This window comes from Electrona antarctica (genome assembly GCF_951216825.1).
Source record: "Electrona antarctica genome assembly, chromosome: 18".
Taxonomy (NCBI): Eukaryota; Metazoa; Chordata; class Actinopteri; order Myctophiformes; family Myctophidae; genus Electrona; species Electrona antarctica.
Genome location: NC_136799.1, coordinates 42,051,305 through 42,078,899, shown reverse-complemented (window position 1 = coordinate 42,078,899; position 27,595 = coordinate 42,051,305). Strand labels below are relative to the sequence as shown.

The following is a 27,595-nucleotide window of genomic DNA, read 5'->3' as shown; positions in this document are numbered from 1 at the left end:
TGTGAGCTTGTAGTTTGGCTGTTTTCACAATTTTTGCCTCTTCCTTATGTAATATTTGACAATTCGGCCAATTTTATACTAAAAATAACACCTGTGTGAAATGAGGGGCGCTCTTATCAATCATATATAAGATATATGAAATGTAAGACGACTGAATTTATGTGATATGGACTACATGTATGTTGTCTCAGTAAGACATGCAGCCATCCCCCTATCCACAAGGAGGAGCAGTGCACAAAAGCATTACGGGAATTGTAGTCCTGGAAGGAAGTGAGCCCACACTTGGAAATACTAAAATATCTAAAAACACATATTACCCACGTAAAAACCCCAGGGAAGTGTTTCTTGTCTCCCAAATACAATTAAGATCTGGTTGCAAAAGGGGTCTCAACACAATTTTGGTAGGTAAATTGTGTGAGAAGGCAGAAAACACCTTTTAGATCCCCACCAATTTGCCTACAATAGAGGTAGAGGTACTGATGACGCTTTGAACTCCACTACTCATCTGATCTTAAAACACCTTGAGGATCCCTCAGATCCCTCATGTTCATGGATTTTTGCTCTGATTTTTGCTCTGATTTTAGCTCGGTTCATGGATTTTAGCTCAGATTTTAGCTCGGATTTTAGCTCGGTTCATGGATTGTAGCTCGGCCCTCCTCACTGGAGGCGTGATCATATCACCCCCATCCTTGCCTCACTCCACTGGCTACCTGTTAAATTCAGAATTGATTTTAAGATTGTATTATTTGTTTTTAAAGCCCTAAATGGTTTGGCCCCCCTGTATTTATCGGTCCTCATGGACCCATACTCAGCTGACCAGCCGCTCCTGACCGTGCCAAATTCTAATTACAGGTCCAGAGGCGACCATGCTTTTTCAGTGGCCGGCCCCAAACTCTGGAACTGTTTGCCCCTACATATTAAGGCCCTCATTTATCAATTGAGTGTAAAATCTGCCCCAAATTCGAGTGTAGGTTTCGTAGTACACCCACGTCGGGTCGGCATTTACAAAGTGATCGCAGACAGCTGATCCTTCCTTAATTTCGTTCGGACGTTTATAAATGTGACGGCTGAAATCTATCTGGCACGCCCTATGAAATCAAGCCTCGCCCTCGTTTTTGCGACATGAACAACTGCAGTACGACCTTGGAAACCATAGTTACATGACGAAAAAAGTCACCCCCTCTCATACACACACAGACGCACGCACGCACACGCAACTTGCAAGTCCAACTGGTTTGTTGTAGCCTATCTTAATAAAGAACGAACACCTGTATGAATTAAATAAGCTTTAATTAATTAAATAGCTGTAGCTGTAGTACCCTGTCTGTTTCTCTGTCTGTTTCTCCTCTCGCCTCGCTTGCCTTGCTGCCCACACACACGCACACACACACATACGGGCCGTGGCCCAGTCAGTTTAGAGCTGGCCCAACTTTGAGCCTTAATTGTGCATGCAAATTTCTGGTTATTAAACCACAGCATGCAAGCCGCCTTTGTTTTAAAATGGTTCCCCAAACCGTTCACAGTTCACACTTCACTATCGGCCGGGGATGTGCCCCCCCCCATGCTAATTTGCCCAGTCAATCATTTGATCCGTGCTACGCGCCTGCCGTGTGTTGTTAGTTGTTGTAGCCTATATTAAATTATTAAAGTATTTATTCATTTAATATAGCCTACAACAATATATTAGTGAACGAAAATCTGAACCTGCATGTGAACAATTAATTAAATAACAAATAGGCGCACACACACGCTGCTGTTTTCCTCCTCTCCTGTCCTGTCTGTCTCTATCACTGTGGTCCGTTCATGACACCGCGACCATGCACGTTTATGACAATCTATTTAGATTACCTCGCTAGTCGCAGTAGTCGGTGCAGTGGCTGGGCTGTCAACTGACAATTATATAAATGTGCAGCCTAAACCAGCCTCATGTGGCACACTGGCACTGGTGGGCTGGCAGCCTGGCTGGGTGGTTTAGCCTATACCTAACTCCGATGCGGTCAGCGGTCCCCAATTTTGCGCTGGCACGGCACATTTGGCATTCGAGCGACACGTCGGGTTTATCCTTAAAACGACGAGATGTAACTCGAGAAAGACATGGCTGTAGATTGCACTATAGCCTACCCGTTGGTTGGTAGACTTGACTATAGCAGCATGCACTCTCGATCCAGTTAACTATTCCAGGAGGGGGGGGGGGGGGGGACACCGGCATGCGCTCATGCAAAACACTGTTTAAATGGCTTAAGCATCAAAACTTGCAACATTGTTTTAATTGCGCGATTTTAACTGCTTGTAAAGTTGGTAATCTCCTACCAATTTCATATGACACAGACACATCGTTGATGTAGGCCTATTCCTTTTTTCCTTTTCTTTTTCTTTTTTTTTTTTTTTACATGTAGCACATATAGGCCTACATACATACTACATACATATACTTTTATATTAACATTTTAGGAGTGAATACATATGTTTCAATGCCTGTGACAGCCTCTCAGCTGGTCAAACAATGCTGCTCCGCTGTTCTACGACAGAAAAACAGGTGAGGACAAAGCGTACGACAGCTCCCGACCAGACGTGGTTTTTGTCTTGGCTCAAGTTCAAAATCAAACGTTGGCGCAAATCGTAAATGCCGAAAATTGCGGTAATTTCGGCGTACACCCATATTTTGGCGTACGCACGGTTGATAAATGAGGGCCTAAGTCTGCCCGCTCCTTAGAGGCTTTTAAGTCTTTGCTTAAAACACATCTCTTCTCCCTGGCTTTCAATGTTGTTTGACCTAATTAACCTGTCTAAATACTTGTGTTGCTTCGATGTTGTTTTTACTATGGTATTTGTGTTGATTGTATGCTTGTTTTACGATCATGTACAGCAGGGGTTCTCAACGTTTTTGGCCGGGGACCCCCGGAAATGCTTTGGCAATGTCTCGGGACCCCCGCCCCTCCCCCTCCCGACCCCCAATATAAATTGACTGCTACAATAACCTTAAACCATTTTGGGCGGGAACCCCTTTTGGTGTTTTAAGCATTGTTATAATTTAGCTATTGAAAAATAGCAGATCTACAAGCTCATAGCGCGCCACCGAGTGGCGCGCTACGAGCTTGTAGGTCTGCTATTTTTGAAAAATCGTGATTTTTTTTTTTTTTTTGAAAATAATTTGGGGACCCCCTAAAATAATTTGGCGACCCCCCGAGGGGTCGCGACCCACGGGTTGAGAACCCCTGATGTACAGCACTTTGGTTGACCTTCTGGTCTTTGTAAATGTGCTCTATAAATAAAGTTTGATTTGATTTGATTTGATTCAATACTATTCTCCCTCAGACCCTGTTACACAGGCTGAAACAAATGGATGTCAACCCTTATATAATGAAATGGTATACTGTGATTTTCTTATAGAGAGGCAACCACAGGTCAAAGTAAACTCCACTCTCTCTGACCTACAGGCCATAAGTACGGGAGCCCCCCAAGGCTGTGTAAGTTCGCCATTTCTGTTCATAGTATACACAAACCAACTGAGGAATCAGCATCCAAATGATTATATCATAGTTTTCGGACGATACAGTAATCCTTAGCTTATTGAAAAAAATCCTCCAACATCGACTTATATAAAGAAGAGATAGCAGGGGCTGTAAGGTGGTGTGAGGAGCAAAACCTTATTTTAAATGTTAAAAAAACAAAGGAGATCATCTTCGATCCAAGGTCTGTGGGGGATCACAGCCCAATCCTCATCCACGAGGAGAGAGTGGAACAACAGGTGACCTCATATAAGTACCGGTACTTGGGTATTTATTTTGATTCTCAGTTTAACTGGGCCAACCAAGTTGAATCCGTCTGTTCCCGAATTAGCCAGCCAGCGCATGCACTTTCTGAGAAGGCTCAGGGTCCATGGCGTAGCAACAAACATCATGTTACTGTTTTACAGGGCAAACATAGAATCCATCATCCGTTATGGCATCACCACATGGTTTGGTAACCTGTCCGTCAAACTCAAATCCCAACTTCAAAACCTAGTCAAGAGGGCTGGGAAAATCATAGGTATATATGCAGCCCCCATGTTCTCTTCAAGAGATATTTGAGAGAACAGTGAGGAAGCGGGGCCTCAAAATCACCCGAGACCCGAACCACATCCTCCATAAAGAATATGAGTTGATGCCGTCTGGCAGACGGTACAGATCACCATACTGTAAGCTCAACAGATATAAATTATCTTTTGTTCCACTGTCAATCAAAGCAATCAATAACAGATAACTAACTACTGGGGGGAACAGGGAAGACCTTATGATGGAAGTGCAATACTGTAATACTTGAACCTCTCGATATTTGCACAGTGTGGGTAGGATAACTATTATTTTTGAGTGGTGTAAACCACTCCTACAACTGGCTTTGTTAGTTTTTGAGTGGTGTAAACCACTCCTACAACTGGCTTTGTTAGTTTTTGAGTGGTGTAAACCACTCCTACAACTGGCTTTGTTAGTTTACGTGTCTGTCCGTACCCTTGTCTGTCCGTACCAAAAGAAATGAGCACGGTTGCTATGGTTCAAACGGGTGTGATTTCATTATGTCAGACCACAGCTGATCAGTCTATATAAGACCTTACACCACTCAGTTCACACAGGTGTGACTTTTTGTACTATGAACTGTATTTTTGAGTGGTGTAAACCACTCCTACAACTGGCTTTGTTAGTTTACGTGTCTGTCTGTCTGTCTGTTTGTCTGTCTGTCTGTTCGTACCAAAAAATGAGCATGGTTGCTATGGTCACCCAGTTCACACGGGTGTGATTTCATTACGTCAGACATTACATCAGACCACAGCTGATCAGTCTATATAAGACCTTACACCACTCAGTTCACACAGGTGTGATTTTTTTTGGACTATGAACTGTGTGTATGTATGTATGTACTGTATGTATGAATGTAATGTATAACGCTGTCTCTTGGTGCCCAAGACAAATTTCTCTTCGAGACAATAAAGGCTAATTGAATTGAATACTATGATATTTTACAGTACTGTGTGCTTCCTTGGTGGAAGAGTAATCCAATCTTGTCTACATACGGAAGCACACAGTAGGCCTACTGTAAAATATCATAATAGACGGTTGTGTTGAGACTCTGGACTTGATAAAACAGTGATGATTTAGGCCATATGTTATCTGCTGAAGTTGGTCAACTGACAGTGAAAACGTAACACTGGTTTCAACACAGCCATCTTTTTGTGCTTCAGTATGTCCGTATGTTGAGTTGTTGACAAGCTTCATGGAGTTGCTAATTTCCCTTTCCAGCTCGATTTGGCACCTGCTCACAGTGCCAAAACGACTAGTAACTGGTGTACTGACCAATGGTATTAAGCCTACTGTGCTTAACTGACCAGCCAACTGGCCTGACGTGAACCCCACAGAGAATCTAGGTATTATAGCCTATATGTTGATTTGTGTACTGTTGAGTGAGAAACAATGTTGCAATGTTAAGCTACCGTATCATCTGGGGACCCCCCCCAAAATATGATTTGGGATTGGAACCACTGCGGTCTAATGCATATTTGACTTTAAAATAGTTGAGAATCACAGACTTACACAATACTCCTCCAGGACATGTGTGTGTTTCTCTGTAGATTGGTTAGAAACGGTCCCAACAATGTGAAAGCTGTCGTCTCCCGGCCTGTTGGGTTCGTCCTTTTCGATCCCGATGTCCCCCTCGCCGTCCGCTACCAGAGACGCCCCAACCACACAGGACGACAGGAACTATCAGAAGAGAATTCAAGGTTACATTTAAAACAAAAGGTTTTTTCTTTTGTATAAAAAAGATAAAGTTCTGATACATTGTTTAACCTTATTTATTTAACCACTATAGACCTCGTCATATACAGAAATCTCTTTTATGAGAGAAACCAATTGCATAGGCTAGGCTAATAATTAAGGCTACATAGCTTTTTAATGAACAAAAACAAATGTTCAGGTGGGTCGAGTTCCCATTTATCACCTTAAAATGTTAGTGTTCCAGTTTTATTTTTTTCCCTTTCTGTGTCATCACTAACTTCTAATTTCACGTGTTTATCCTCCCTCTCCTGATTGGATATTACCGTAGTACCTATTATAGAAGTGTCTATTTGTACGTCTCTAAATGTTTTGATGAATTGAACATGGTGGACCCTCTTGTTGTAAACAAGTGTAATGCTTAATTGGTCGTCCACTCACAGTTAACAGCCTTTGTATTGAGTTTGTGCTTGAAATGTACTGTAATTCTGCAAACTGTTAATACATATTTCAATCAATCAATAGTATATCCCGAACTGAAAATGAGTTGATTATTAAAGAGATAGGGAGACCCCTAATGGACAAACACTGTATAGAAAGTTCATTATATTTTCACTTCACGGTATATTTTCATTTGTTTTCCAACAAGCATGCTGCTTAACTAAATAATACAATGAATTGCTCAAACCTCTCTACGATGTACAGGCTGTGCAATAGGCTATAGGCTAAATAATATACTTGAATAGGCAAGGCAATGCAATGCGAGAGCAAATGTGTGAAATTTCGCAGAACGAAAATGTATTACTCCAACTTATACATGCTTACCTTAGCAATACATTTGGATGCGTACGAATCTAAATTGTTGATAAAAACTCGTTTCCCACTTAGTCTCACTCTGTCCACTTGCCGTTCGGCCATGTTAGCGTTTCCCCGTTGCTATGCAACCAACCAACCACCTGCAAAGCTGGTTTGAATGCACCAGTGGAGAACGGAGATCACATGCACTGGAGGGACATGGCTGTATTGTTGGTTTGGTTGCCATGGAGTCATGACACTTTTTATCTGGATATTGTCAATTAATGATGTGTGTGTAGTGTGTGTCCACACACAGCCCCATCTCTGCAACATTGTCTGTTAACGGTGTACAATCTCAGCCACGCATTATAATCTTGACCCCTACATCAAGTGATCTGATGAATTGAAAATGGAGGACCCTGATCATGTAAACACATCTTAGTGCTTATCGGTTTCATCCTCGTAGCAGTTTTTGTATTTACTTTTTTTGTTTGAAATGTATTCTAGATACTGTGAATATGTGTGTGTGTTCATGTGTTCATATTTTGACAACTTGCATACAATTGCAAATAGACCATCTACCTGTACAAGCTTATCAGGCATCTCAATATGACATGTTGTGAGCTTGTAGAATAGATCATCTATTTTCAAATTAAATCAAATAAATTAAAACACACATTAAGAAAATCACTTTATTTAAAACAAAAAAAATAAAAAATAGAACACTTTTAATCTTGACTAAGATTTTAAAAGAGTTTCATCCAAGTCATTCATTACATTAACAAGAGAAAAATGTTGTCCTTTTGGCATAATCCCCTGAACATTCAAGTGTTGTTTTTGTAAATCCATATTCACAAATCACAATTTGTGAAAATGTGAACAATAAATTAATTTGTCGAGGCATATTCACAACACAATCACGCTGTCGATTGGGAGTCTGCTTCCACCGCAAAGTTGTCAAACTGGGCCAGTTCATACGAGTGTGTTCCTATGGCTGCCCAGCCGTTGGTGGGTGACACCACCACAGCGTCCTTCCACAGGGGATAACCATTCAGAAAGCCTGAAGCATACTGGCCCTGGAATGAATGAAGGATGGAAAGAAATACAAAATCACACCCGTGTGAAGTGAAGTGAGGGGCGCTCTTAACATCATACGTCATCATGACGTAACATGTCGATTTGCGTGGACACATATGACGTAAATTCTCCTTTCGTTGTCAATGGCATTTAATGTTTTGCCACACATATACAGCTCCATCTCAATGAATTTGAATATTTTGTAAAAGTTCATTTTCTTCTGTAATATAATTCAAAAGGTGAAACTTTCATAAATTCTCAATTCATTGTGCATAAAGTGAAGTATTTAAAACCTTTTTTTGAGTGGTGTAAACCACTCCTACAACTGGCTTTTTTGTGCAGAAAAAATGAGCATGGTTGCTATGTTCACCCTGTTGTAATGACGTAATGAAATCACACCCGGGTGAACAGGGTGAACATAGCAACCATGCTCATTTTTTCTGCACAAAAAAGCCAGGTGTGATTTCATTACGTCAGACATGATTTCATTACGTCAGACAGACCTTACACCACTCAGTTCACACAGGTGTGATTTTATTGTTTTAATCTTGATGATTATGGCGTACAGCTCATGAAAATCAAAAAATCCTATCTCAATGAATTAGAATAATTAAAAAAATATTTTCTTTTAAACGAGAAATGTCGACCATCTGAAAAGTATATTAATGTATGCAGTCAATACTTGGTCTGGGCTACTTTTGAACAAATTATTTCATCAATGGGGCGCGTGGCATGGAGGTGATCAGCCTGTGGCACTGTTGGTGTTATGGAAGCCCAGGTTTGTTTGATAACAGCCGTAAATTATAAATTTGAATTGTCTGTCTCACACCTTCCTCTTGACAATACAACCTAGATTTTCTGTGGAGTTCAGGTCAGGCCAGTTGGCTGGTCAGTTAAGCACAGTAATACCATAGTCAGTACACCAGTTACTAGTAGTTTTGGCTCTGTGGGCAGGTGCCAAATCGAGCTGGAATGGAAAATTAGCATCTCCATGAAGCTTGTCAACATACTGAAGCACAATGTACTCTAAAAAGATGGCTGTGTTGAAACCATTGTTATGTTTTCACTGTCAGTGGACCAACACCATGCAGATAACATGGCCTAAATCATTTAGATTTCCATGAGCTGTACGCCATAATCATCAAGATTAAAACAAAATAAGATTTTAAATACTTCACTTTATGCACAATTAATTGAAAATATATGAAAGTTTCACTTTTTGAATTATATTACGGAAGAAAATGAACTTTTACAAAATATTCTAATTCATTGAGATGGAGCTGTACATTCTCCTGTCATTGTCAATGGCAAATGTGACACGTGTTATGATAAAAAGCTCTATATAGGAGGGGCTAGCAATAACATTGTATTGTGACATTTGACCACATTAACCCTACTGTCCCTATAGAGGGGTATGCGCGTGATATCATCATCATACACCTACTGGGTGGCAAAAACAAAACAGCCCATACATCCAAACAGAAAAGCCCTATCTGATTGCATTAAACAACACTTTGCAAGAATAGCTGATCTTTATAGCACCGCTCTAAAACTAAAAACAGCAACTGGCCACGAGGGATTTATGAACTTACTTTGACTGTGAGCGTCAACGTGTGCCAGCCATATGCTCTGGTGCCAGACTGGCCCTCGGCAAGCACAGTCTGACCCGCTAATGAGGGAAGAGAGGAGACACAACGTTAATCATTCATCAAACGTGTGAATTTTGATACAAACCGTGATACAGAACATCACCATTCGGTCCGGAATGTGTGCGAGGCTCAGACTTTTATTTGTGCAAAGTCTGATGAACGAAAAAAAAACAAAAAAACAAAGTATACAGCGTTACTAACCGATGTCATTGGTGACTTTGTAGGTGCCATCTGCGAAAACCCAAAAGAAAACTCCCCTGGCACTGCGGACCGACTGGCCACCTTTGTCCACCCTGGCAGCGATGAAGACGCCGCCGGTCTTAACTCTCTCCATGAAAACATCACACGAGACGGTCAGGTTCTGCCTGGAACACGGGGTGGACGTGCAATTTACAATTTTACAAAGTTTGTGTTAAATGCAAAGTGCAGAGAATATAAAAACAGTCTAGAGTCTAGTATGCGCATCTAGGAAGCGCCCTGCCTGACTGGGTTTACAACATGCTCAATCAAACAATGCTCAACCTTTAAACATGTTATTATTCATAATGGTAGGGTGTATGTGACAATTCAACAAAAATACAACACTCGAGCAGATTTAACATGAAATGGGCTCTTATATGCACACAGAATAACTCTTCCTACTTCTGAGACCCTTCCCTACTCCCTTCACAGGTGTTACCGAAGAAACAAATTAAGGCTCTGTTCCATTTAGTGTGCAGTGGTTCTCAAACATTTTTTATTTCATAACTCTCAGAGTTAAGGTGGTTGCACACTGGGCGCGTTTTCCGGAAAACCGACGGAGAAACGCAGCTAAAAATCCGAAAATCGCGCTCAGTGTGTGGGGACCTTTAACCCATTTTGGGGGCGGGAACCCCTTTTGGTGTTAGCATTGTTATGCTTTAGCTATTGAAAAATAGCAGATCTACAAGCTCATAGCGCGCCATCGAGTGGCGCGCTACAAGCTTGTAGGTCTGCTATTTTTGAAAAATCGAAGAACAACTGAAATAGAAACATAGCTTTTTCAGAAAACTCAGGATGTAGAAGACATTTTTAGAATCTGATCTCAGGTCAAAATGGGTTAAGGTGGTTTTTTTCGGAAAACCGACGGAAAAACTCAGCTAAAAATCCGAAAAACGCAGCAGTGTGCAGGGACCTTTATACACCCGTACAGGAGGCGAGTTTTTTATTCCTATGATGGGAGGGAATTTGGAGCGCTGTGATTGGTTGTCAGTGGAGTAGGAAGCGCTGGGCTGTGTTTTGGACCGCACACAAGTGTTTATGCCTACTAGTACTCTATGACTAGTACTAACCCTATCTCTAACTCTAACCTAAACATAACCGCAAGCAGGGGAGCAACGCACCCCTCACCAACCTTAATCCAAAAACTATTAACATACCCCTCACCAACCTTAATCCAAAAACTATTATAAAATCCGCGGTAGTAAAAGAGTGGTAAAACGAGCGCTCCTAAACCTGAGCTATCCTAGGAATAAAAAACTAGCGTACAGGAGGGTGTATAATTACTAGCCTAGCCTATGCAACACACAGAATAACTCTCCACAGGTGTTACCGATGATACTAATTAAGGCACTGTTCAGTGTGAAGTGGTTCTCAAACATTTTTTATTCCAAGGTCCCCCATAACTCTGATAGTGTACAAATGGAACCAAATGGACCCTTACGGGTCCATTTGGTTCCATTTGTACACTATCAGAGTTACAGACCCGTACAGGGCCATTTGGAACCCACTCAAGGGCACTTAGAGAGCCACTGGTGTAGCAGAGTGTTTCCAGTGAGCCAACATGCACCATAGCAGCATAACCATGCTCTGTTTGACCAGAATGGAACAGAGCCTTCATTAGTATCATCGGTAGCACTGTAGGAGAAATGGTCCAAGTTCTTTCCAAAATGGCGTGTATACATAGAGCCCATTTGTGCAGGTGCTCAATATTGAATGAATAATCTATAATAGTTCAAGTTGAGTCGGCCTGTCGGGGGGGGGGGCAGGAGAATGGGGTGTGTGAGTTTCATCAGCGCAAATTGACGTTATTAGGCAACGGTTTCTGTTTTGTGTTCCACTCCGAGAGTGGGAGAGGGAGGTTGTGTGTGATGTCAGACCGCCAGAGCTCACTCAGCGAGAGATGAAGACAGAGGGTTGGAGGGGGGGGGGTTGGAATTTTACCCATTAAATAAGTGTCACGTTGGTAAGTAAATAATCCCGTAAATGGCAGGTTTAATAACATGGCACTTCACATTTTCTGCTCGTCTTATCAATACATTATATTTTTTTAAATCACACTTGTGTGAAGTGAGGGCCGCTCACTGTATTCATATCGTCGGCCACATGACGTCTTAAGTTGGAGCCCTAAACAAACATTAAAGTCCATAGCCTTGGCTGGCAAACGATGTATGTCATGAGTGCACTGAACATACATCGCTCTGAACATACATCGCACACGCACGCACGCACGCACGCACGCACGTACGCATGACACTAATTAATTAGTGTCATGTCGCGCAGCTGCGTCTAGATTCTCCCGGCGATCCTGTGGGGAGCTGCCTATGCCATAGAACATATTGCCTGGTAGCCATAGGTGGACCCCAGGCTACCAGGCAAACAGGCATACTTAATGAACTGGTGGGGGTGTCCACATAAAAACGTAATTTTAACAAATCCCGACGGCCTTTACTGCATGTCTTCCCCCCCATCTCTCTCCCCATTTCCTGTCAGCCTACTGTCTGTCCCTCCATAAAAAATATAAAATAAAGGCGAAAGCCACAAAAAAAACCCATTAACAAATACTGTAAAAAAAAATCTTCCTCCTCATAAATTAAAGTTATATTCAGTGATTTAACTTCTTAAATTAGTTATTCAAATATCACTTATTTTTTTGTTTTGTTGTGATAATCCTCCCTACTATAGAGTGTGCTGACCATATAAGGAGTTCCTCCCTGTCCCCAGTTAACCCCTGGGGTAAAAAAACAAAACGTAGGTTTCGATTTTGGCTAGGTAGCCCAGCCTTCATCCAATCAGGATAGAGAGGAGCCTTCCGCCAATCATGATCGAGCGGGGCCGGGCCTTGGTGTGCGCGCTGTTGGCCTGTCGCGTGTTCCCCCACCGTTACCGGGGCGGACCAGGGGGTTTTCCAAATCACCCAAATCACTGAATGCTCCTTTAATAAAACCTGATGATCATGTTTTAGGGTGGATACAAATCCGGGATAATAAGCCGGGAGGTTACTGACGTCAAAGCACTGATGTCATCGATGACTCACATCATAGATTGACCTCCATATACTCTGATAAAGCATTTGAATCTGACACGACACCCGTTTGTAGTCTGCGGCCTCTTTAGCATGTTTTACTTTAATGCACACGATTAATTACCAGTTTCTTACTGAAGACGTGTGTGTGCCAAATAACGGTAGAGAAGCAGCCGTGTGTGTTAAGGCCCCAACCCCCGCTCCGTGAAGTCGCGTGGGCCGTTGTAATGTCCGAGCCGCCCACTCCCATCCCTGCAGACATGTACAAGGGTTGGCTTTTCAAATGGACCAACTACATGCGAGGCTACCAGCGACGATGGTTTGTCCTGATCAATGGCCTCCTGTCCTATTACAGGACCCAGGCGGAGATGGGCCACACGTGCCGGGCGGCCATCGTCTTGACCAGGGCCAACATTGCGGTGGAAGACTCCTGTAGCTTTGTCATTTCCAACACCGGTGCGGAGACCTACTACCTGAAGGCCAGCTCGGAGGTGGAGCGCCAGCGCTGGATCACGGCCCTGGAGCTGGCAAAGTCCAAGGCCGTCCACAACATGCAGGCAGAGTCCGATGACTCGGGCGACGATTGTCCCAAACGACCCCATGCCACGGGATACGGCGGAGGCGACCCCGACCCTGAGCTCCCGTGGACGCTACGCACGCTGACCGGTAAGGTGGAGGACCTCAGCACCTGCAACGACCTCATCGCCAAGCACGGTTCTGTCCTGCAAAAGGCACTGTCGGAGCTGGAGGACGTTCACGAGGGAACGGACGCGGCAGACAAGCTCAGACAGGTGACGGAGAGAGCCACACTGTTCAGAATCACCTCCAACGCCATGGTCAATGCATGTCGGGACTTCCTGTCCTCGGCCCAGACCCACAGCAAGCACTGGCAGAAGGCCCTGCAAGCCGAGAGAGACCAGAGGGTGAGACTGGAAGACACCCTGGAGCAGTTGGCAAAGCAGCATAACCACTTAGAGAGAGCCGTCAGGGAAGCTACAGTGTCGTCCCCTTCACTCCGTGACCCTGTCGTGGTCAGCAAGGGTTCCGGCAGTTCAGCGAAGGGCAACGGCAGTGACGATGATGATGACGAGAATGAGTTCTTTGATGCCATGGAGGACCCAGTAGAGTTCATCACTGTCCCTGCCGAGCCCAAAGTCCACGGGAGGTCTGGCGATGATGTCAGTGGGACCAGTGGCGAGCTTGCAACGGACGAGCGGGCGCTTGACGCGCGGTCCTCGTCCACCAAACAGGAGTCGCTTGACGCGCGGTCCTTGTCCACCAAACAGGAGTCCCTGCGGCCCCTCAAGGTGGAGCCCGTGAGACAGCGGCGAACGCACATCCCGGACAAACCCAACAACTACTCCCTCAACTCTCTCTGGAGCATCGTGAAGAACTGCATCAACAAGGACCTCGCCAAGATCCCCATGCCGGTGCACTTCAACGAGCCGCTCTCCATGCTGCAGCGTCTGTCCGAGGACCTGGAGTACCACGAGCTGCTGGACAAGGCCGCCACGTGCCAGGACTCCCTGGAGCAGATGTGCTACGTGGCCGCCTTCAGCGTGGCCTCGTACTCCACCACCGCGCACCGCACGGGCAAGCCCTTCAACCCGCTGCTGGGAGAGACCTTTGAGCTGGACCGACTCCGAGAGTACGGCTACCGCTCGGTCTGCGAACAGGTGAGCCACCACCCGCCTTCCGCTGCCCACCACGCAAGCTCCGAGAGAGGCTGGACTCTCAGGCAGACCATCACCGTCGCCAGCAAGTTCAGAGGAAAGTATATATCCCTCATGCCCTTGGGGCCCATCCAATGCATCTTTGAGAAGAGCAACAATCACTATTCTTGGACGAAGGTCACCACCACAGTACATAATATAATTGTGGGAAGACTGTGGATCTACCAGTCAGGAGAGATGGAGGTGGTGAACCACCGGACAGGAGACCGTTGCCACCTCAAGTTCGCCCCATACAGTTACTTCTCCAGAGACATTAACAGAAAGGTGACGGGCGTAGTAACGGATAAGGATGGCGTGGTCCATTACGGGCTGTCAGGAAACTGGGGCGAGAAGATGGAGTTTTCCAGGCTCATCAGCAAAGGCGAGAAAAACGCTGAAGGCAAACCGAGAACGCTCAAAGCCAAAGAACTGTGGCGGATGATTCCTCTGCCCGAGGGAGCGGCGAACATGTACCACTTCTCCTCGCTGGCTCTGACGCTCAACGAGCCCGAGGAGGGTGTGGCGCCGACAGACAGCCGGAGGCGCCCCGACCAGAGGCTGATGGAGGCCGGCCACTGGGACAGGGCCAACGCCGAAAAGGAGAGGCTGGAGGAGAGGCAACGCGTCGCCTCCCGGGAGAAAGAGCACGACTGCAGGGCAGTGTGGTTCGAGAAGACCGACGATCCCATATCTGGAGAGTCCATGCACATTTACAAAGGCGGTTACTGGGAAGCCAAGGCCCAAGGTAAGTGGGACATGTGCCCCGACATCTACCCATCGCCGGATCCCGTCGTGCCGTCTTCTACTGAGTAAAGTGAATGACCCTCCATTAAAATCAACCTGGAGGTTTCTTTTCTCTTTCTGCAGAGACAAAAAGGTCTCTCCCTCGTCCCAATAGATACGTTTAGCAGGTGGTTGTAGGGCATCGGGAAAAAAGAAGAAGATGCAAGACACGAGTTCCTGGACTCGGGTTTGTGTCTTTTTCTAATTTGGGTGGCGTTAAGGGGCCTCTTTTTCCCTTTTCTTGGCCCAGGGCTCCGTGGTGGTGGAACCATAGAGTATATAAAAGGATAGAGACTGATCTGGCGCGAAGCTCCGCCCCCTCCGCTATTCATGTCAGTGGAAGTTGCTCAGTGGCGTTTTGAAGCACCCGGAAGGACCGTCTCAAAACGTCTACTTCCGCATTTTCCAACCAAATTTTGGTTGGCAAATGCGGAAGTGCAACCGAGCGCTCAATGTTAAAGCCCAGCTGCACGGGGTTTCCCGGTCATGAATCCACGGGTCCGCCTGTAGTCCCTCCTCTTACCACTAGGGCCCAGAGTTTCAACGTTGGAGCGCCTCACTGGCCCCTTGGGTGGAACTAGTTGGACTGGGGCCAATGATACAGGCCCGTTTGATAATGCTTCTTTTGTTTACATTATTAGGGGTTTTATATTCGTCCAGGACATCCAATCACTTCATGTTCTCGTCTGTGGGATGAATTGCAGCCTCATCAATAAATGGACAATATATAACAAATTATACAGTACATGAACACAGTAGCCATATGCTCCTGTTGTGCACCTTCACAACAAAATGAAAAATAAAGAATTTAAATAATAACAATCTTAACCCATTTTGGGCGGGAACCCCTTTTGGTGTTTTAAACATGTTATGCTTTAGCTATTGAAAAATAGCAGATCTACAAGCTCATAGCACGCCACCGAGTGGCGCGCTACGAGCTTGTAGATCTGCTATTTTTGAAAAATCGTGAAAATATTTATTTCAGAAAACTGGAGGATTTAGAAGATTTTTTTTAAATTTCGAGGTCAGGCCAAAATGGGTTAAATTAAATGACACATTAAGCGTTTGAACCATTAATATCCTTCTGCTCCTACATTAGACTGAAATATTAAGTACTATACATTTTTGAATTGGCGCTGAAAATGTTAATAGTGCCGCTATGATGAATTATTTTATTAGTATGAAGAGAAAAAAAAAACACGTGTGTGTGAAGTGAGGGGAGCTATCATCATACATCACATTCCTTGCTCAGCCAATCAGATCGTCACTATGGGGTACACACACACACAGAGACACACAAAGCTGAGCATCTCAAAACAATGACAATAATACGAATAAAAATCACACCCGTGTGAAGTGAGGGGTGCTAATATATTAAAGTATAACTCATGTTGATTAGGTGATGTAATGGTGATGTAAAACAAACGGTGCCAACACAAACATTAAACGCCATTAACATCAAAGAGACAATATGACGTAATGAGGGACAATATGACGTAAATCTTCCCTTCATTGTCAATGGCGTTTACAAGACAAACATTGAACTAACGACAAACATTAAACCTGTGTAAAATAAATAGAAAGGGGCACTCCGCAAAGCACAAACATCTCCGCCAGGCTGGGTTGCCTAGCCAGAGGGCCCTCAACATGCAATTCCATTTTGGGGTTCTTTTGATGATATATGTCATATTGTCATTTTGAGGGGCGCTAGCTTCCGCCTGGCTCTGACATGATGTAATATATGGCAGCCAATTGCAGTTTGTGTCGAGCACTAAACGTTGCGTAATGTGTCAGCCAGGTCTATGGACTTAGAATGTTTGTTTAGAGCACTAAATGTGATGTCATGTGTCAGCAAAGTCTATTTATGGACTTATTAACGCCACCCAGTGGGGTGGCGCTGATAGTTCAGCAACCGCCACCGTTCACCACCATTCTATTGGGCCTCCTCGTCTCCCCAAAACAACAATGGCGACGGTGGTCGCGGTGATCGGATGAATCATTGGCTAAGAGTCTTTAGAAGCATTCATGTTTTAGATGCGCGGTCATGGGGAAGAGCTATTGAGCCACTGAACGCAGTCGCTTTATTTATCCAGCGCGATTTGAAATGGAAAACTCTTAAAAAGGACTAGAAAGGCCTCATCCACTACCTTCATCGGTTTTCAGTGAACGAAAATAACATCGCTTGGATGCACCTGGGACGTATCCTCAGTGATGTATCCCAAGGTCATCGGGGTTTCGGGTCTCGCGAACATCATACCCCTCACTCGGGTGACCCGGCCGGGGTGATCAAGTCCCGACTTACGTCCCAGTAGCTACCCTCGATCAGACCACTAGGGAAAGACAATCCGTTGGAACCACTCCGGAACTACTATGCCGGGACTGAGAGGTACTATTCTGGTAAGTGGAGGGACTAGGCTCTGTGGGTTGCCTCCTGCCCGGGCCCCTCCTACGTCTCACCAGGTCCACTCCTGCTCTCACCAGGAGTACCGCGAGGACCTGTGCGTTGCACCAGACTCCCAGCACCAGACACTTGACTTCATTCCGGAGTGGTGGATTCTTGAGCCGCAGTGGTTCTGCAGGCTCCACCGCTGGGCAACAGTAGTACTGCAGACTCCACTTGTGGCTCGAATGGCCCTCCTAAAGGCCTCATCGAAGGTTTTTGGGCTTCCTCCTCACGGAGGATGCAAGCAGGGGCGCTAACCCTTTTTTTCCAAAAATAGCAGACCTACAAGCTCGTAGCGCGCCACTCAGTGGCGCGCTATGAGCTTGTAGATCTGCTATTTTTCAATAGCTAAATTATAACATAATGTTTAAAACACCAAAAGGGCTTCCCGCCCAAAATGGGTTAACTCGGGCAACTCATGAATAGTAGTCAAAGTGTGACGAAATATTCCCGACCAAATGCACCCAAATTGATAATCTGTGCCTGGCCTTGCGCAAGTCAAGTCGTCTCACCACTTGAAGTCTCCTATGACGCTGACGGTCTGGTCGGCGTCCGCTACCCAGGTGACGGGCCTCTCCGTGATCACCTGGCGCAGGGTGAAGACGTGCGGTCCCGGGTCCGTCAGGTTCATGTAGTACTCGAACACGCCCGTCTGGTCGGCGAAGTCCGGCGCCTCCGAGAACGCCGGATTGACTACAGATTTGATTTGATTTGATTAGTTTTAGTCTGAGGCTCATTTTGAATAAAACTTAATTTAGTCATATTTTAGTCAAATTGTTTAGTTTTAGTCAACTAAACAGCGATGCAAATAGCCTGCATGCTGCATCCTTAGACTCACTAAATTGAGAAAAGGACCCGATCCTTAATAAATATCATCAGATTTTAGTCGACTAAATGTACAGTTGATTTTAAAAATGTATTTTGGCAGACCTTAAATGGCGTCGTGAGGCCTGATTTCTACACTTGGTTGCATGCTGAAAATAGCAGATCTACAAGCTCACAATGTGAGCTTCAGAGCGCAACCAAACATAAAATGACTTGTACTTTTAGTTCCACTGGATCTCTTCTCCACTAGTCCCTCCCTAATATGTTTGTCTAGTACTCATTTTGTTGACAAAATTGTCCAATATATTTAGTCTTTGTCATCACACTGTAGCTTAGTTTATTTTTTGAGTGGTGGAACCACTCAGCAATGTCCGTGTTAATGTGACTATGTGACTATGAGTACCAGTAGGGGCAAAAGTGGCGCTGTTGTGCCAGAAACAGAGAGAGAGAGAGAGATAGTGCTGCACCGTTGCCTGCTAATGAGAGAGAGAGAGAGAGAGAGAGAGGGGGGGGGGGGGGGGGGGTAGTTGCACCACTCAGTTCACAGGTGTGATTTTTTATTTTTACGTCATAGTTTAGTCGAACAAAATCAACACTGCTACAGAGGCTTGACATATTGGGGAATTGGAGAAAGAGGGAGATTTGGTACATTTAGAGGCCCATTTGTGTCACCTCGTGAGCCATACCATCTGTGATACAATAAACTCCTAAACGGTACTATGTGGCCAATGCCAATAGGCCTATCTCACAGAATTTCCCCGCCCCCTTTCCACGCCCCCTTTCGGATCTAGTGGTGATAGCGTGACGTCACTCCATAGACACTACATGTTAACAGAGGTCATTTAAGAAGTCTACAAGTTTTGTTTTCTCAAGGTAAGGTTTGTTCTATCTGTTCGAGCTGATTTAGCATCTTGTTTGCTTCATAATAATATTGGTCTGTCACATTTTTACATTAGGAAATGTACTTAAGATTCTCCAGAGAAAAAAACGTGTAAATGCTAATGTTAAATGACACCACTAGCTACCGGAAGGGGGCGTGGAAAGGGGGCTGTGAGATTGGCCAATGTTTAGATAGAGGTAGAATTCATTGCTATGCTACTGTCGGGAGGAAACCTCCCAACTCCATTTTTGAGGTTTTTGATTGTTTTGCATGAATCAGTGCTACTGAACACCCTTTACGTCTGTGTGTTGTTTCGAAAACATTGAACCAATGAAATGTAGTAAAATTCATTGCTATGCTACTGTCGGGAGGAAACCTCCCAACTCCATTTTTTAGGTTTTTGATTGTTTTGCATGAATCAGTGCTACTGAACACCCTTTACGTCTGTGTGTTGTTTCGAAAACATTGAACCAATGAAATGTAGTAAAAAGCGATTCGGACAAAACCTCTCAACTCCACTCCACTGGACCCTCAAACGGTACTAATTTAAAGCAACTAACTCCCCCACCTCCCCCGCTCTCATGCAAGTAATTGACAATATATAAAGTCACAATACCGACTTTGTTGAGGCAGTATTGCTTTGTTTTCAAAGTATAAGATTTTCTTAATTTCCTGAATATTTTATATTTTATATTTCCTAAAAATGAACACTTTGTAGTTAGGGGGTTTCTTCCAAACAGTAGACATATCGTCACTATCAGGCGGAAACCTTGCATGTCCAAAGCTTTTCAGGCAACGTAGTTACTTTTCATTGGTTCAATATTTATAAAAACCCACAGACAGGCTTTTGTAAAAAACCCAGACAGTTTGATTCAGTATTTAGATATTTGATGAGAATGATCGAATACAAACCCATTGTAACTATTCCTATAGACGAATTCAGAAACGGGTCTCATGGTCGCAGCTTACGTATTTCCTGTAGGCGGAGCCGTCATAGTTTAAATGCTTAGTATGAGGTATAAAGTACAGCAGCCTTGTGTTCATAAAACAGAAAGATTGGGTATTGGGTAAGACTGACGTTATGTATCTTTCAGTACCTTTCACTGCTTCGTCTCAACCATTACTCTATGGCTCTGGTCTCAGCCACCGCGGTGGATATTTTGACATTCCTTTTTTTTTTTTTTTGAATGTTGCCACTACTGTTGGTGCAGCCATAAACTACACAGGTTCATCCCGATGTTCTGGGCATCTTTGTAATGTTAGCGTTAGTAAAAAGCAGGTAAAAGAGTAACGTTTTGAGGCAGACTAACATCAGTCACTCTACAGTTCACTGTAGTAGAAGAGGTGCGGGTTTACCCCGCAGCTATGACGGCTCCGCCTACAGGAAATACGTAAGGGGAGAACCGTTTCTGAATTAGTCTACAAACCCATTTTAACGTCAAACTCCATTTTAACCATGATAGATTCATTGAAAACGCCCGTCCTTACTTAGTTCTGGTGACTCATATTGTCCTTCTAATATGTGAGGAGGGGCCGTGTTTTTTACAACTATATTTTCATAGTTTTATGGTTAAAATGGAGTTTTCAAATTACGATGGGTTTATGTAGGAAGGGTGCGTGTCTGTTAAAATGAATATCAAATATCTAAATACTGAACTAAACAACTTTAGTTCAGCTCAGGGAGTATAAAATAAGGCATTCATTCATGAATAAAACACAAGATGAAATATGGAGATACTAGGTTTCTGGCCTGATAGGTGCCGATTTCAAAACTAGCAATGCTTGTTTTTTTTTCTCTTCTTCAAAGTGAAGTCCTTACCAACGTTAAAGTCATCCTTATAGACGTTGGGGAAGCGTGCGGAAGGAGGGGGGTCCGGGTAACTCCCTCTCTGGCCCGTGGTGACGGTGGTGAACGTGTAAACCTCGTCCACGTCCAGATTCACGCCGAAGAAGCCGTCCAGAAGCTGCCATTAATGGAAAAGAGGACAAGCAAAAAGAAAAAATGTGTCAATTCAGAGTTCAGTTGGAACATCGGTCGACAGTTTGCGTTGCTGCTGATGAATTCTGGCAGAGGACAGATGCCACGCAGAGCTCGTTCTCAGATAGTCTCGCGTAGCCAGACAACTATTATTCCACAATCTCCGAATGCTATATATAGTCTGGAACTACACCCGAGTAAAGAAGCTGCCATGTCCATTCACGAAAAAACATTTTAAAATATCTTCACATGTGACCACACGCGATATACGGACTGCCATCGCGGGGGTGGCAACTGTTGAGGACAGCTGAAAAACTATTTTCTTTGTCCTTTTTTATTATTATTTTTCTGTCTAAAATAATCTGAAGCTATATTATTATTCATGTCATGTTAGAGCAGGTCTGAAATAAATGTCAGAGCCGATATCGACATATAAATATGAAATAAATGCTTAAACATGTCACTATGTCTAATATATATAATATAATAATAATAATAATAATATATATATTTGTATTTCCTTTTCTGCTAGGCAACACGCTATAAATGCTTAGATGATTTCTATTTATATTAGGATAAATGTGCGCGACTGTAAAGACGAAACGGAAGTGGGGAGAAGTCTCCACTTCCGCTTTATCGCTTACTCATGATAGAGCTTCCGTTGCTCCAGACGGTATGAAGGAAGCATAATGGAAATTGCGATAGGCAACAGTCTGGTGAGGACACTGCAAGTGGGCCCCCAAATTATTGGCAAAACACTGAGATTTTATTGATAATATCAACATGAATGTCAATAGGAATTTCAAGCATATTATGTTAGTTCCGTTGATCCAAGCCCGGAAGTCCGGAACACAGCCCCACAGCTGGGGGCAAGTGTGTGCTAGCAGCAGCCACCGGGCTTTAATCGACAAACTTTGGTCAACGTAACCGTCATTGCTTCTCTGTATGTATTTATAATAATTTTATTTTATTATATCATTTGTTATCAAACTGGGCGTCCTTGAAATGCTAAAGGTTGAGAATCAGTGAACTCAGCTATACCGGAGCCCCATCCTCAGTGATCATTTAAGAGAGCGTACAAGTGGGACCAAATGGATCCGTAAGGGTCCATTTGGTTACATTTCTACACAAGTTTCAGACCCATATAAGGGTCCATTTGGACGGCCGGGGGTCCCTAGGGACCTGACGTTGCGAACCAGTGCTTTAGATTAGGCATGTAACGATATATCGTATATCGATATATAACGATATTAATCCCGACGATATGAATCGATTCATTGAAATTAAAAAAATCAATTTATTTTTTTTAGTCACTTTCAGTAGTAGAGCACTGTAGAGGGGAGCTGTGTGTGTCTGTGACTGTGCCCAGGTGATGATGGTCGTTGATACTCATCAAGGAAGGCAATTATGTTTCTGCACTGTCAAAAGTAATGCTACTTTTTTGCAATGTAGTTAAATAAAAAATCTCAGGGGGGAAGATAAATTATATAAAATTAAAAGAACTGTAATTTTTCTTTAAAATATATATATTTTTTAATATTGTGAAAAATCGTATCGTGAACCTCATATTGTGATACGAATCGTATCGTGAGTTGAGTGAATCGTTACATGCCTACTTTAGATGCCTTAAAAGTTAAACGCAGTCTCACGGGCAAAGTTCAATGCCGCTTGCATTCTCGTAAACCATTTCCACGCAGTGGCCTTTACCTTCAGTGGGGGGAGCTTCTTGAAGAAGGTGGGCTTCTTTGTCTTGAAGTCGAACCTCGACTGCCACACTTGGAGCTCCATGATGGATGCCTGCGAGCAACACGGAGAGCACTTTGCATAAGACGGCGCACGTCAATCAACAAACTACCCACAGTCTGAGGGAGATCAGAGAGATACCTACAAAGGAGCCCTTCAGCTGGAACGTTGCATTCTGGGATACGACGTTGAAGGGCAGGAGCGGAGGTCTTATGCAAACTGAATGATCATGAGTCTGTTAGGAGGGAACGGAAGAAACAAGAACACACTATGAACCCTGTGTGTTTGTGCGATATCTTGACATTGGAACACAAATTGGTTTTCTAGTGTAAAATATTTAACCCATTTAGGCCTGACGTCGAAATTTAAAAAACATATTTTTTAAATTCTGAAAAAACTCATGTTTCTATATCAGTGGTTCTCAATATTTCATGTCAAGGACCCCAAAAATTATATGTAATATGCCCCCGACCCCCATCTGAAAATATGTTGTTCCATGGACCGCCCCAGAAGCAAAGATTTGAGTTAAAAACTGAAACTCTGAAAAAATATATATATTAAAAGATTTGAGGCACATTTTCACGATTTAAAATAAATAGCAGACCTACAAGTTTGTAGATCTGCTATTTTTCAATAGCTAAAGTACAACATAATGCTTAAAACACCAAAAGGGGTTCCCGCCCAAAATGGGTTAAATTATATATATATTTCAATGAGGAGACATGTGTATACGCTACACAGCAAGCACGTCAGTGTACAAATGTAACCTTTGTAAACTCTCTTGATCGTCACAAACAGATTCATCAACACTGGGGACCTAACTGTGTACATACGGAATAATGACATATGGATGCAGCACATAAAACTGCTTGAAAAGACCCAAGGACTGCCTCTGAAAGCCCCTCCAGACTAGAGCCTCTCTCTGGGTATAGTGTCAATAGTGGCAATGTGATAACACACAAATAAATGATCTGCAGCCACTCTGGCATTCTCAGCCCATCTTATTTCATGATTACTAGAACTAAAATCAAACCTGTGTGAATGTGTCTGGCAACACAGTGCCCTGGTTTGAATCGCTTAACCCATTTAGGCCTTTTTTTTTTAAAGATTTGAGGCACATTTTAACGATTTTTCAAAAATAGCAGACCTACAAGTTCATAGCGCGCCACTCGGTGGCGCGCTATGAACTTGTAGATCTGCTATTTTTCAATAGCTAAATTATAACATAATGTATATAACCACCAAAAGGGGTTCCCGCTCAACATGGGTTAAGCCTGATCTTATGCTTTCAAGAAATTATAGAACGTTTCCAAAATACTGTAAGTAATTAGCTGAGGCTACAAAGCGAGTTTCACTATTTGGGAAAATGTAAACAGGAAATTGATATCATAATTAATATTAACACATCGTAGGGGCACGGTGGCGCTGTCGCCTCACAGTCCCAGAGTAAAAATTATTCAAAACAATACAAAACTGGATATTTTATTTTGACCAAATCGCACAGCCTTCTAAATATCTAAAAGGGACAGTTCACCCCCAAAAATACTTTTCTATTCTATTGATTGAAATGTTGTAAAGATGTTGAAAAATAGCAGATCTACAAGCTCATAGCGCGGCACCGAGTGCCGCGCTACGAGCTTGTAGATCTGCTATTTTTGAAAAATCGTGAAAATGTGGCGCAAATCTTTGGCTATTATATTCTTTCACAGCAAACGCATTTAATTCAAATCTTTGCTTCTTTTTTTCATATTTTTCAGATGGGGGTCGGCGGCCAATTACATATATTTTTGGGGGTTCTTGGCATGAAAATGTTTGAGAACCACCGACATAGAAACATAGGGTTTTTCAGAAAACTGTCAGGATTTAAAAGCCAGTTGTAGAATCGTCCTCAGGTCTAAATGGGTTAATAATACGCATTTAATCCCCAGAGCCAGTTCCATTAGCTCAGTGGTAAAACATGTCAGCACTTGCACAGGATACCAGGTTCAAACCCAGGTGCCGAACATGAAAGTTACATAATTAAATTAATTCAATGAGAAAGAAAAAAAAAGTACAACTTGCCATGGTTTCAATAACCACAGTGAGGTTTCCTTTTCCGTCGGTCAGAGCCACATAACTTCCACCGTGGGCTAGGTGTCCCACAGTCTGCAGGTAGGTCCAGCCTGGCTGGGCGAACTGGGTAGTGTGGGCTGGGGGTAGAACATAATAGTACACATGTTTTGACACACTGCATTTTAGCGTCCCGACTCCGGGGGGGGGGGGGGGGGGGGGGGGGGGGGGGGGGGTCGAACACAATGTGGCGTGTTCTGAGCCGTCTCTCGAAAAACAGACTGTTGACTCAAAGAGAGCGTACTGTTTTTCCTTTGTTTGGCCAATGGGTTCCCAGATTGTTGACAATGTAAAACAAAACAAAAAAAAAAGGTTCTGGAATTGCAGCTTTAATTACTGAACATTTGTAATGTGCAACACTATTAATAATTACTTTTTTTTGGTTATTATTCTATGCAGTACTTTTTTTGTTGGGTCTTTAACGTGAACGTTTTTCATAATCCAATCGATTTGTCTGATTAACCAGAGACCACTTAACCCATTTAGGCCTGACGTCGAAATAAGAAAAACGTTTGCTCTGATAGAATATATATTCAAAGATTTGTGCCGCATTTTTACGATTTTTCAAAAATAGCAGATCTACAAGCTCATAGCGCGCCACTCGGTGGCGCGCTATGAGCTTGTAGATCTGCTATTTTTCAATAGCTAAATTATAACATAATGGAATTAAAACACCAAAAGGGGTTCCCGCCCAAAATGGGTTAAGACCTAATTTATACGTCACATTGTGATCTTTTGCATTTTCATGTTGCGTGTGTGTGTGTGTGTGTGTGCGTGCGTGCGTGCGTGCGTGCGTGCGTGCGTGCGTGCGTGCGTGCGTGCGTGCGTGCGTGCGTGCGTGCGTGCGTGCGTGCGTGCGTGCGTGCGTGCGTGCGTGCGTGCGTGCGTGCGTGCGTGCGTGCGTGCGTGCGTGCGCGCGCGCGTATGGTGACCAATGTTGGCTGTGAATAAGTTCATGTGTTCTATATTCCGTACATTTAGGGCTCGTTTGGACTCAAGCACTGAGACACAAGATGTTTCGAGTGGGTGGGATATCAGAAGCAGCTGAAAAATATTTGTGCCCTTGATAATGTATTTCATAAATGTCGACTCAAATAAAGAAATTGAAATGGGGGGGGGGACCAATTTAATCCCTCCCAATCAATTGATTACGTTGATTCATTAAATAACGCCTCATCAAGATTCACAGGAATAACATGGCTGTCGAGACCTGTAATCCAGATGGGAGATTCCACCACATAGCTGCCACTCCAGGGCTGGTCTGCCGTCATCAGCCCGTCTCTGCCAAACGGTAGGTCCTCGTAGTAGCTGGCAACCAGGTTCCATGATATCGTTCTGGAGAAAACAACACTGATAGTTAGTGACATGCGTTTTTTTTTACCGGGGTTTTATCTGCATTTGAAATATGTGTATTTAATTTAATCTAACCATTAAAAGGTGGTGTAAGTGATATTTATTTTAGTTCAATCTTTTTGGTTAAAGCTTTTTTATTATCATGTAGCTTTTTTACGACTTGCCAAACAATTCCTCCCCACACGCAAGTGAGGAGCCCCAACCGGGAGGACGTAGAGCCTCCGTCCTACTCCTCCTGCTCAACAGCACCCCCTGCTGACAGGTGCCGTGCCGCCAGCCAGTACAAAAAAAAATCACCCTCCCCCGACCGGCTTGCCTCCCCCAAACACGGGCCAATAGACGCTCGACAATGCTGAAGGCACCAGCAATGGATTCGATATAAGCTCTTGATACTAGCTCTTGGTAATCGTTGCTAGAGTGTTCATTCAGTAACATGGATCTCCCTGTCTCTCCAGTTCTTTAGTAAACAGAAAATGCATTTTCAGACGAGTCACCAATTTCATTCAATCGGAGATAACCCATGTTGCAAGCTCTTCACTAAACAGCTGCAGAAACAGGGAGACCCCTGTGACTGAACACACACTCTATAGCAATGATTACTATGGGGATCGTTGCTATAGAGTGGATATAGAGCCATTTAACACTTAGCAACACATAGTACGTACAGCTTGTTTAACCCATTTTGACCCGAGATCAGATTCTAAAAATGTCTTCAACATCCTGACAGTTTTCTGAAAAAGCTATGTTTCTATGTCAGTGGTTCTTCGATTTTTCAAAAATAGCAGACCTACAAGCTCGTAGCGCGCCACTCGGTGGCGCGCTATGAGCTTGTAGATCTGCTATTTTTCAATAGCTAAAGCATAACATAATGCTAACACCAAAAGGGGTTCCCGCCCCAAAATGGGTTAATACAAAATGTCACTTTCCGTGAGCATGAAGCTTGATTATTTTGGAGGATAGGTGTAAGAAATATCGTTACGGAAGTGTCGCAGGAACACCCTAAGAACCATTGTTGCTGTCATTTTTTATTGTATTGTTATGTAAGAGTTCCTACCTCGCCTTCCCATTGCATATAGCCTTTATGGATGTGCAAAGCGTCATAACAAAACTTTACAGCAGGTCATAATGAAAGGCAGTAGTGTAGGCAGCACGCAGAACGCTTGCCTGCTTATGTGTACGAGTGCAGTTTGCGCGTGATATCTGCCGACCCAAATAGGATCAGTCTTCTATTATGCATTTGGA

At 43.7% G+C, this 27,595-nt stretch overlaps 3 protein-coding genes across 6 annotated transcripts in view; 1 reads left to right on the top strand and 2 right to left on the bottom strand.

Annotated features, from left to right (window-relative positions):
* The window catches only part of ak7b (adenylate kinase 7b), a 33,461-nt gene extending 27,403 nt beyond the window's left edge, over positions 1–6,058 (bottom strand). For all 3 annotated transcript variants that reach the window (XM_079527788.1, XM_079527787.1, XM_079527789.1), the window contains exons 1-2: positions 5,971–6,058; positions 5,565–5,732 (exon numbers count right to left, since the gene is read on the bottom strand). The gene's annotated coding sequence lies outside the window, so the exon portion shown is untranslated. The remainder of the gene's footprint in view (positions 1–5,564; positions 5,733–5,970) is intronic.
* A 1,155-nt stretch (positions 6,059–7,213) lies between these two features.
* The window catches only part of galcb (galactosylceramidase b), a 32,107-nt gene continuing 11,725 nt past the window's right edge, over positions 7,214–27,595 (bottom strand). For both annotated transcript variants that reach the window (XM_079528834.1, XM_079528833.1), the window contains exons 9-17: positions 26,211–26,335; positions 24,953–25,080; positions 23,037–23,126; positions 22,856–22,945; positions 20,990–21,134; positions 17,978–18,158; positions 9,467–9,630; positions 9,209–9,285; positions 7,214–7,615 (exon numbers count right to left, since the gene is read on the bottom strand). In XM_079528834.1, the coding sequence (XP_079384960.1) occupies positions 7,457–7,615; positions 9,209–9,285; positions 9,467–9,630; positions 17,978–18,158; positions 20,990–21,134; positions 22,856–22,945; positions 23,037–23,126; positions 24,953–25,080; positions 26,211–26,335 (1,159 nt within the window). In that variant the 3' untranslated portion in view covers positions 7,214–7,456. The remainder of the gene's footprint in view (positions 7,616–9,208; positions 9,286–9,466; positions 9,631–17,977; positions 18,159–20,989; positions 21,135–22,855; positions 22,946–23,036; positions 23,127–24,952; positions 25,081–26,210; positions 26,336–27,595) is intronic.
* Positions 12,755–15,052, top strand: LOC306942636 (oxysterol-binding protein 1-like; the record flags this gene model as incomplete). The annotated part of the gene is made up of 1 exon (XM_079528644.1): positions 12,755–15,052. The coding sequence occupies one exon, from the start codon at positions 12,755–12,757 to the stop codon at positions 15,050–15,052; it is 2,298 nt and encodes a 765-aa protein (XP_079384770.1).